General features: G+C 41.3%; 1 protein-coding gene across 2 annotated transcripts in view; it reads left to right on the forward strand.

The window, feature by feature from the left end:
- LOC132161773 (uncharacterized) overlaps window positions 1-9,709 on the forward strand; it is a 31,529-nt gene extending 21,820 nt beyond the window's left edge. For both annotated transcript variants that reach the window (XM_059571955.1, XM_059571954.1), the window contains exon 8: window positions 8,533-9,709. In XM_059571955.1, the coding sequence (XP_059427938.1) occupies window positions 8,533-9,405 (873 nt within the window). In that variant the 3' untranslated portion in view covers window positions 9,406-9,709. The remainder of the gene's footprint in view (window positions 1-8,532) is intronic.
- Window positions 9,710-11,024: the final 1,315 nt, after the last annotated feature.

An 11,024-nucleotide genomic window follows, 5' to 3' on the forward strand; every position in this document is an offset into this window, starting at 1 on the left:
TTGCACTGATTTTGCAAGATTTTGGATATAGGGATTTGGAAAATAAACTTTGGCATTCCACATTGCCTGGGTGTGAGAAAAGGGCTGTGTTTATATTGTGCATGTTCTCTCTAAATGGTATGAGGTCTTTTGGGGTAAACCCAATAACAAAACCGTGCTAGCTAAGGCCCAAAGCGGACAATATTATACCCACTTGGAGCAGGGGTGTTACCTATGTGTGACGTCCTACATTGTCTGGGTGTGGAACATATGATGTGTTTATATGGAATATGATCTCTCTAAATGGTATGAGGCCTTTTGGAATAAATCCAATAACAAAACCATGCAAGTTGAGGTCCAAAGCGGACATTATCATACCACTTGAAGAGGAGTGTTACATATGGTACAAGAGTCGAAGCCCAACTTGAGATGGGGGCAACGTGTACAAGCCCTTGAGGGTCGGTAGCGAGGATGCTGGGTTGTAAGAGGGGGTGATTATGGCATCCCATATTGCCTAGGTGTGAGAAAGGGGATGTACTTATATTGAGCATGCTCTTTCTAAATGGTATGAGGCTTTTTGGGGTAAACCCAAAAATAAAATCATGCGGGCTTGGCCCAAAGCAGACAATATCATTATCATTTAGGGCATGGTGTTACATAAACTCTAGCAAAACTTGAAGGAATGATTGAAAATACTTCGAAAATACTTGATTAGAAACTGGACCGCAGTTGGCAGCTTATAGGAGACAGTTCTGGGGCTTAACATACCATGGAATAGACAGAGAAACTTTAGATAGGTTATAAAAATCTGAATTTCAGCTTTGAATAGGAAAGTTGGAGAAAACGTGGAGAAATCACCTGCTAGTTGCAGCCTTGAGGGATTTTGTTTGTAGGCTTTTAGGGTTTTAGCTTGGAGAAAGAGAAGGTTGAGTTTTTAAAACTCAAGCTGTGTGTATATAGGGCTGGAAAATTGATGGCTGTAGGAGATTTAGGGTTTTAGGGTAGCTAGGTTTTTGGTGCAGCTATAAAATAACGCGTGTTTTTATAAAACAACCTTTCTTTCCTTGTTTTTAGGACAATAAAACTGGCAGCAGTAAAATCAGGATTCCGTGTAGAATTAACCTCTTTTCTTTTTTTTTAAATAACTTAGGAAACAACTCCTAAAAAAGAGGGATGAGTTGACATGCAATTAGGACTTGTTTTAACCTAGGAGACTTTCCTTTTTGGGGAAAAAGACAGCTGGCCAGATTTTGCTATGACTTATACTTTAAAATTATTGACTTTCTTGTCCTTTTTAAGTCTTTTCTGCTTTCTCACATGCCCCTCTAATAAACCCACGAATTTATAAGTGATTATTAAGGAAACAGCTACCAAACAATGAATAAAAATAAAAAATAAAACACAAAGCAACATAAAAAATTACCCTAGGAAGGTCTAGGTTGTTACAATTGTGTCCCACATCTAATAAGTATAAAGAAATTGAGTAGTTAATATGCTTAAGTGAATCTAAGCCCATTAACTTAGGCTTTTGGGCTACAGTGGTGTCCAAATATGTATATTAATGCACGATTTATTGACTCCTTTGGTGTTTCTCTCCCAAACAATTAGTATAAGAGCTGTGGTTAGCTTATGTTTCTGATATGAGTGTCTTGATTTGAAGCGTTTGGTTTGGGTTTGGTAAAAAGAGTGGGGTAACTCATGGAGTATGTGTGACATTTTTGTCGTTAGGGAGAGTTGGGTCAATATGGAAGAGACTTGTAAGGGAGAAATTTGTTATGAGTGCACTTGTGCGTGTCATGTCTTACATTGAGTCAGTATAAAAAAATTGAGTAGTTAATATACCTAAGTGGACCCATGTCCATTAGCTTACGGTTTTGGGCTAGCGTAGTGTCCAAATATGTATATGAATGTACTCTTGGTTGTCTCCTTATGTGATTCTCTTCAATTGAGTCACTTTGCTGCTGCATGTGTGTGAGTTTTTCTTCATGGGCATGTCAAAATTGTTGCTCGCAATCTTTAGAAGCTCGAAAAAGTTATTCATGCTATACCCTATCTGGATTGAGGTCTCCACCATTTGTGCTTGAGTACTTAATGCAATCTTCAAACTACCACGAATTTGGCTACATTGTAGGGCGAATTCCTCCCATGTCTCTTTATGTTCTGGATTTTCTGGTTGTGGCCATTCGGTATATCATTTGCTGCCATGGTAGGATCATAGGTCTTAATGCTAATTTTAAGGGTTTAAATGGAAATAACTCGCAACATGACTTGTAATGGTTAAGTTCTGTCGGAGGGAGGGGGAAAGTTGCTCGGAGGATTTGGTGAACTCCTCTAGGGAAGGAGGAGTTCACCAAATCCTTTAGGGAGAAGGGGAAGGCCTTGAAGGTCCATAAGGGTTGCAATAAGGCGGGCCGTTTCTTAGTGGCCACTGTATTTGCTAAGGGTGTTTGGAGAGGAGGGGTTTGTTTCCCTGAGGGTTGTGAAGGAGGGGGTTGGCATCGCATCGTGGGTGAGTTGCGGAAGATCTTGGTTTTCCTTGTAGCAGAGTAGAGGCCGTTGGTCTATGATGTTTACTTCGGGGGGGTGTCTTGTGTTCAGATCATTCTTACGCAATTGTGGCCTCCTCAAAGTCGGGTAGTTCAAAACAGCAGCCGCTGTCTGACTGCCATTTGGACTTGTTCCCTGCGGAGTCTTGGTCCGAGCCGGTTAGTGGTGGGGAGGCCAGTTCGCCGGTGAGTTGTTTTGAGTTTGAGATGGGCAGAGGTGGTCGTTCTGCTTCGATCTGCGACGAAGGGTGATCTGATCTTGGGGGTGGTGACTTTCCTTGGATGAAGGGGTTTCTCGTCTTTGGAAGAAGCTTCTTGAGAGGCTTGGGTCGGTCCTAGACCGGGTTTGTTCTAGGATGGGCCTGAAGCCCAAACTTATTGGGTTTAGGTTGAGGGCTGGTTGCAAGTTCGCTTCTGGGCCTCGTGCAAAGCCTTGCTCTGGGCTGTCGGGTTCTATTGCGGGTCTTGGGTCAGCCCACCTGGAGCCTTATTCGGGGGATTTGGAGCCGCCATCTAGGTCTCCTTCGGGTCAGATTGTTGAGTCTTTGCTGGCTAGTTCAACTGGGTTGGTTTCTGGGTCTAAAGCACTGGCGGGTTCTGGGTCTGCAACGCCGTTGACTTCTCCGGCGATTCCTTCATCTTCAGAGGTTCTTCCTGGGTCTGCTTCGCCGCTGCCTTCCGAATTTGGGTTTGCATCTTCTTTGGTGGGTTTCCAAAGCATGGTGAGTGTGGACCCAGGGCAAATGGTGGCTGCGGTGGATTCTGTTTCCCCAGCGATGGAGGAAGCCTCTGTTAAGACCGATTGGAAACCCTCTCTGGCAAGAGGTATGCTTCGGCAGGGTTTTTTGGGTCGAAATCTGTGGCTCCTCCTTTGACTAAGGTGAAGGAGGTGTCCTCGTCGACCCTGGTTGGTTCAGAATCTAGCTCGAAACCCGTTTCTGCTCTGGCTCAACCTCTTGCTTCTAGTCTCTGTTTGGTTCCCGATCCGAATTCCTTGTTGGCGTTGGAGTTTCCGAAGACTACGGGGATTGAACATGTACATTTAGTGGAAACTTCTGTCCCTTCAAATTCTTTTTCTTTGATACCTGTGGTTGCCCATTCGTTAGAGGCGCTTGCTTTGGGAGATAGATTACGCTTGATTTCTGGGTAGTTGAAAAATGGGACTCCCATAGTTCTCAACAAGCAGATGTTAAGCTACTCTCGAAGAGCTAAGAAAGAACGAGGAAGCCGGGTGAATGATTCTCTTCTTCTTGTAGCGGTGGAATCCCTTGGTGCTCTGCTGGTATAATATCATTTTGACCCAGTCGCTGGGTTCGCCGAGTTTGCTACTTACAATGCTCAAGTGAAGCCTGTTCCTAAGAACACTAATCCAAGGGGCATAAGTCCAATGGAGAAAGGGAATTTTGTTCCAAAAGTAGAGGTTGCACAGCCTAGGACCAAAGGCATCTCTGACACCATAACTGTTGAAAATGGTTTGACCAAACCCCAAAAGTGGCTGATTGAGTGGATGAGGGCAGGTGTAAAGGACAATGATCCGCATATGGCGAGCTTGAAGGTCATGGAGGAGGATTTTCATCGGGCAAATAAGGTAGCACGCTATGGGAAGCTAACCCCCGATCCTCCTGATCAGGGGTCGGATGGCGATGAAGAGGATGATCAGAAGTTGGAGTTGCTGAATGAGGTGAAAGAGAATTTCCTTCGGGAAATAAAGATCACGCAGCCTAGTACTAAGGGCAAGAGAGAGCTATTAAATTTAGAAAGCTCTATTAATTATGGCATTACTAGTGCGTCTCCTCGGAGAAGGAAGGGCAAGACTATTGTGATATAACGATTCGTGTGGGTTTTGATGGCTTTGGGCTTCTTTCGGTATTTGTTTTTGAGGGTTTTGGGTGGGTTTGTTGGGGTTCTTTTGTGGGTGAGCTTCAACTTTCTCTTTCCTTTTTCTAGTTAGGTGTTTTCGCTTGTATACTTCTAGTGTACGTAAGGGCGCCTGAGCTTTTAATAAAACATCTTGTTACTTATAAAAAAAAAAATGGAAATAACAAGCTTCGAGATAGCTAATCTCCTAACCAAAAGGGTACAAACACCAGGTTTTCTCGTCTCCCTTTCCCTGCTGCTGAGCCCACATTAAATATGTCAATTAACTGAATACCTCTCAATGTGAGGGTAGCTCGCATTATATAGAAAATTGTCTAGGTAATTACAGGCTGTATCTCAGCGATTACAGCAATCTAGGGAAACCAATAAGGCAACTAAAATCTATCTATTAATTATAATATACTACAGCTATAAAACAAGAACATGCCATAACTAGAAAGACTAATTATGGCTAAATATATATGGACCGTATCTGATTGACAAAATAGGATTAGAATCCCAAATAACTGACCATTAACTTGTTAACTTCCCACAAAGGCCCGACCCACAACTGCCCATTAATTTCCCACAAGGCACTGCCCGCTAATATGATAACTGTCCACTAACATGAACAATAAACCCAATTACCATACTCGCACATACTAAACACATCAGGTATATGCATACTACTTAAATACATTAACTACATTAACTATTATTGGGCCATAACATACTCTACCCCTTCAAAGCAGCTTGCCCGTGGGTGCAGTTTGAATGGAAACCATTACTTACCAAATTCAACCTAGGCTATAAACGAGGCCACACGTGCCCTCCGAACATTGGCAAGATCACCACCTGGAACAACAATTTGGTGGTAGGTAGTTTATACCACACTAGATGCTAGTTGGGCAGTAGTCAACAAATTGGATGGTGTGCTCAATCTTGATAGCGGCTAGAGCTGCGTTGACATCCTTGGGCACCACATCTTTTCTGTCGAACATACATCAAGCCATATACTTGCCATGGTGAGCGTTGCACTTAGCCATTATGGATGAAGGCTCGAATGCTATGTTGGTGATCGTTGCCATGGATCAGCATTATTACATACTGATAGAAGCTTTGACTCTTCAATTGAGTCAACTTGTTGCACGTGTGTGAGTTCTTCTTCATGCAAATCGTCAAACTTGTTTCTTGCAATCTCTAGAAGCTCCAAAAAATCGTCCCTCCTACACCCTATTTGGATTCAGGTCTCCACCATTTGGCATGAGGTTTCCACCATTTGTGCTCTAGTACTTAATGCAATCTTCATACAATCATGAGTTTGGCTCAATTGTAGGGCAAATTCCTCCCTTGTCTGCCTAAGTTTTGAATTTTCTTCTTGTTGCCATTCGGTTTGTGAACTATGTGCACTTGGTACCCATGGTATCGGAGGTCTTTGATACCAATTGTAAGTTCTGAATGAAAATTGAGAAAAAGGAATGATTGAATTAATTCTGGAATGAAATTGTTCTGGAACGTAACATAAGTAGCTTGTGGGCCATTGGTGTTAAACAAGTCACAAGCATGGTTACTACCACTCATACTCCATGATCCCTTCTCTTCTTACCCTAGTAGTGGCGTGTCCCGTTAGGGTCTCGTTCCATTATGTTTTCCTTGGTGCTTGTTAGGCTTTGGGCTACGGGCTTTGTGGGTTTGCGGAGCGGTCTGGGTCGTTTTTGACTCAGATTGTGAGTTGTCAAAGGGCTGTTGGCGGGTCTGCATGGGGGTCATGTCGCGGAGGTTTTTTGTGGAGACTTAAGACTTTTTCCTTCTCGGTGTAGGAAGGTGAGGCGGTGGCCCGGATGGATGTGGGATTTTTTGTTATGTCTGTTAAGGAGATGTGACTTTGGGGAGAAATGGAGTTGGATTGCGCATTGTATATCCATTGTTTCTTTCTTTATCTTATGGTAATTCCATTGGTTTTTTCACTAGCTCTCGTGGTCAGAAATAGGGTGACTATTTGTCCCCATCTTTTTTTGCGATTCTTATGGAAGCTTTGAGTCGAATGATGTCAACCACTGTGAATGGGGCTTTTTTTTTTTTTGGTTTTTCGGTGGGAGCTAGGAATGTTGACCCATTATTTGTCTCACTTTATTTTTGCGGATGATACCCTTATCTTTTGTGGGATTGCACTAGATAATTGTCAATATCTGAGATGTGTTCTTTGTTTTGGAGTTGCTTCAATTCTAAAGATTAATTTGGCTAATTAGTCCTGATTGGTAATGTGCGGAATGTGAATGCCCCCCCCTCCTGCGAAATACTTGGGCCTAGAGAAGATTAGTGTGATGGAAAAGGCTCTACTTATTTAAGGATGGTCGATTAGCATTGATCGAGAGCACGCTTTCCAGTCTTTTTACATATTTCCTCTCTTTTCCCTATCCTGGTAAGTGTCTAACTAGATAGAAAAATTCTTGAGGGATTTCTTGTGGGGTGGCTTGGATAATGAGTCTATGAAAGGTTCATCTTGTTAATTAGAAGAAAGCTTGTACTCTCCTTCATCTTGGAGGTTTGGGAATTAGGAGTTTGCTCAGTTTTAATCACTCTCTTAGGGAAGTGGTTATGGAGGTATGTTGTGGAGAGAGAGGCTTATTGGAAAAAATTATTGTAGAAAAAATATGGTAGTTAAGCGGGAGGTTAGTGTTATATTGTCGTCACCTGGCCATATGGGGTGAGTTTTTGAAAACATATTAGGAGGGGTTGGGATGCCTTCTCTTGTTTTGTTAGTATTGAGGTGGGTGATGGTGCTCAGACTTGGTTTTGGCATGACGTCTGGCATTAGGAATGTTCTCTGAAGGAAACCTCTCTAGAGTTATTTTGCATTGCGCGTGACATGGATGCTTTAGTACCACATGTTCACTCACAATGATGAGGTGCATTAAGATATGAATTTTATTAGATTGGTGCAAGATTGGGAGTTGAAGATAAGTTTTGTTAGGGTGGGCTGGGGAGATGAAGATAAGTTCTGTTATATCCCTTCGAAAAGACAATTCTTTAAGGTCAAAACTTTTTACAAAGTTCTTTCCCAATATTGACTCCTCTTTCCCTTGGAAGAGCATTTGGAGGTCTAAGGCTCTTTGAGGGTAGCTCTATTCGCTTAGACAGCATCATTTGGAAATAAATAAATAAATAAAAAAGATACTTCCATTTGATAAAAAAGTGCCCTTGCAACAAGCTCCGAAGTTTCCATAAAACTTTAAATAAATTGCCCAGTTTAAAAATCTAAAAACTTTTCAAAACAATAGTAGATGAGTAAATTCAGGTTTCTTTTGGCCTTGAGCCTTGAAATACCGAAATCTGCCCCTTTCAGATGTCTTTTGATATCAGCTTTGGCCATTTAAGCATCACATTCTATTTGGTTGAATATTTGAAACATGGAATTAATATCTTTGTTGTTTTCATTGGAACGATTTAAAAGACTAATCTTACCCGAGGCCTAATGCATTAAGCTTTATCCATGCCTGACTCAGAAAAGGAAATACCAGATTTTCATGACTAGTTGCCTTCACAACAGAAGTTACTCTAAAATTGGTCAAACTTAAATAATTCTGGTTATAGATGTCTATGGTGCATATTATGTGATTTCGCAAGTAAATGTTATTGTAAAGTGGCATTCAAACTCAGCTTCCTCTTACCACCTCTGTCGAACATCTCTCTGTCTGTATATGACTATTCCTTTTCCTACTGTTATTTGTCTATTATGAGTTTGCTATAAAAGAAAAATTTTAGTAGTTTCTCCAATACACACATGTTCACCCTTGCACAAGCATGCACGTATATGCACATTATATACTGGGTGAACTAGTATAGATATGTGTATAGATCTCATGGGCTTGCGCACTATGTGCTGGAACCTGAGACTTCATCAGGATCATAACATCGTTATCTTTTTTATAATATTGTAACATCTTTGAGAAAAGGAAATTAAAATAATAGTATCATTATCATGCAACTTGCTTGTGTTTAATATTGTGCAGCGTATATGTCTGCTATATTTGTAATTAATACACTGTAAGTATATTTTCAATGTGTGCTATATTCTCAATAAATACATCATAAATTTATATCGAGTCTTTACTTTGCTGGTATAAGGACAGACTTTCTGGTTGTGCAGGTTGCTCGGGTGCAGATTGACCAAGCAAGCAATATTAGGAAGAGGCTAACTTCATTCAGTGTTTCTGGCCCCCCTACCACCACCCTGAACCCAACAACAGAGGCAACAAGGGCTGTAGAACAGATTATGCTTTCAGTTCAACCAACCAGCATCCTGCCTCAGCCTCCTCTTACGCAACCGGTGGTTTCTTTTGCACCTCTCAGAACTACTGAAGAAGAGAGCAAGAAAGCAGCTGCTGCTGCTGTTGCTGCTAAGCTAGCTGCCTCTACATCCTCTGCACAGATGCTTACCTCTGTTCTTTCATCCCTCGTCGCAGAAGAAGCTGCCTCCATGAATGGTAGCATAAATTCAATTGGATTTAGTTCAGGGCTATCCATGTTCTCTCCAGAGAAACGGCCCAAACTCGAGAAACCAATGACTGTTTCTGATGTTAGTAGCTCTGATGTCAGCAGCACAACCTATTTTACCCCTCTACAACAGCAATCAATGACCAACGTTCCCTCTGCACCATCTTCTAGCGTGCAACCCATTTCTCAAGCCAGCCAGATGCCAGGTCCCTTTGCTGCTCTACCACCACCACCACCTCCTCCACCACCTTTATCCCCTGCAACTCAACCAGGGAATCAATTTGTCCAATCTGCTGGTATGGTTGTGATGCCTTATGGGTATGGAGCAAACAATCTTCCACCTCCACCTCCTCTTCCTCCACATGTTGCAATGAGTTTATCAAGGCCTGCCCCCCAGCAACCAGGACAGCCTCAGCCTCAGCAACAACAGCAACAGCCAGCCACTGGAGGATTCTACCGGCCACCGGGTATTGGGTTCTATGGGCAAAGCCATCAGCCAACACCACCACCGGTACCTCGGCAGTGAGTTTCCATTGGAAGATTTGGCCAAAGATAATTTCTGCGGCTCGTGAATACCTGGACTGTGGGCAAAGGCATCAGTGGCAAAACCTTGGCTGTGAGTTCCTCTTGGAATCATGGAGGCTGGATCGTCTTTGAAGAGGCGGTTGTGTTATTATGTAAATTATTAGAAATTTAGTGATGTCTTCTAGACTTAATGTCCTGCACACATCTCTCCTTTACATTTCACACCTTCCCAACCCAATTAGTGCCCAGGGTTTGATGCCAACACTAGTTACTTTATAGTTGATACTGATACTTCTTCAGTTGTAGATGTTGTCAAAGTACCAATTGCGTTGGCATTGAGGCTAGGAGCAACAAAGAACCTCACTAGAGTCTCACTAATGTATGCTTTCCGCATTTGTATGAGCCTTGTATATACATACCATTTCAGTCATCAGCTTTCTTGGATGCAGCCCCTGGGAAATGATCTTCGATGGTGCTTTCTCAGTTAGACTGCTCCAAAGGAAGTGACATGATTAAAATGGTCGCTACTGTAATTATAATGCTCATGTTTGTGTCGGAAAGAGAAAAAAGAAAAAAGAAAAAAAAAAAAAATCTCCATTCAACTTTAGAATATAGGCCCCAAAAATAGTGTGCAATATTAACCACAGGTGCTTAAAAATAGTGTGCAAGATTCACTTTCCATACGTATTGTGAAAGTGAATCTTGGTAAAAGAGAATTGGTATTCGTCTAAGATAGTGACCATGTAGCTAATTTTGAATTGCAAGTTTTGGTAACCCCATGAGATGTATGGTTGTGCTGACTACAAAACGGTGCTATGTGAAGTGGCGGACACCTCTTGGCCCGCTTAAAAATTTATTGAGGCAAGGTAAAGTTGCCCTTATTGCCCTGTTACCCACCCTTCAGAAAAAGGGAAAAGGATCCCCGCCATAGTGTATTTTAGAGGTGGAAAAATGTCTAAAAAATTCAAATGAATATTTTATTCTTCTAAAATACACTAATTGGATACTCTTCATTTTATTTGAAATAGAGAGGATTTTATTTTTTGTACAAATTTATATCTAACAGTCGGATATATACTTGTCAAAGCATCCCTAGTATAAAGCGCCTTCAGTTTTGATGGTTAGGAGTGTAAGTGAGTGAAACCGAAATCGGCTCGTATAAACTCGACATGTGCTTGACTCGATTATTAAATTAGCCGTTTGTGAACATAAATCCTAACTTGAATATTAAATGAAGCAAACTTAGCTCAATTCGGTTACGTTCGTGAGCACGCTTGTGAGCAAGCTCGTATAAAGCTATACTCGTATATTTTTTATTAAATAACAAATTAAAATATATAGTCAATAAGCGGAAGAATTAAAGACATAACGATGAATTTAAACAGAGATTGTAGATAAGATTCTAGGTTGAATATGAACAGAATATCTGAATGGATACACAAAGATATAAGCATAAATATGAATATGAAATGTTGAAGATACTTCAATTGGAACTATAAATTCAAGAATATACATAATGAAAATAAGATATATGAAAATAAGTACTTATGAAAATATAATGCTGTAAAATTAGCTTGAAGAAAGCTTTCATTGAATGAAACATTCTGTAGTACATAAATG

The sequence above is a fragment of the Corylus avellana genome, chromosome ca9, assembly GCF_901000735.1.
Source record: "Corylus avellana chromosome ca9, CavTom2PMs-1.0".
Taxonomy (NCBI): Eukaryota; Viridiplantae; Streptophyta; class Magnoliopsida; order Fagales; family Betulaceae; genus Corylus; species Corylus avellana.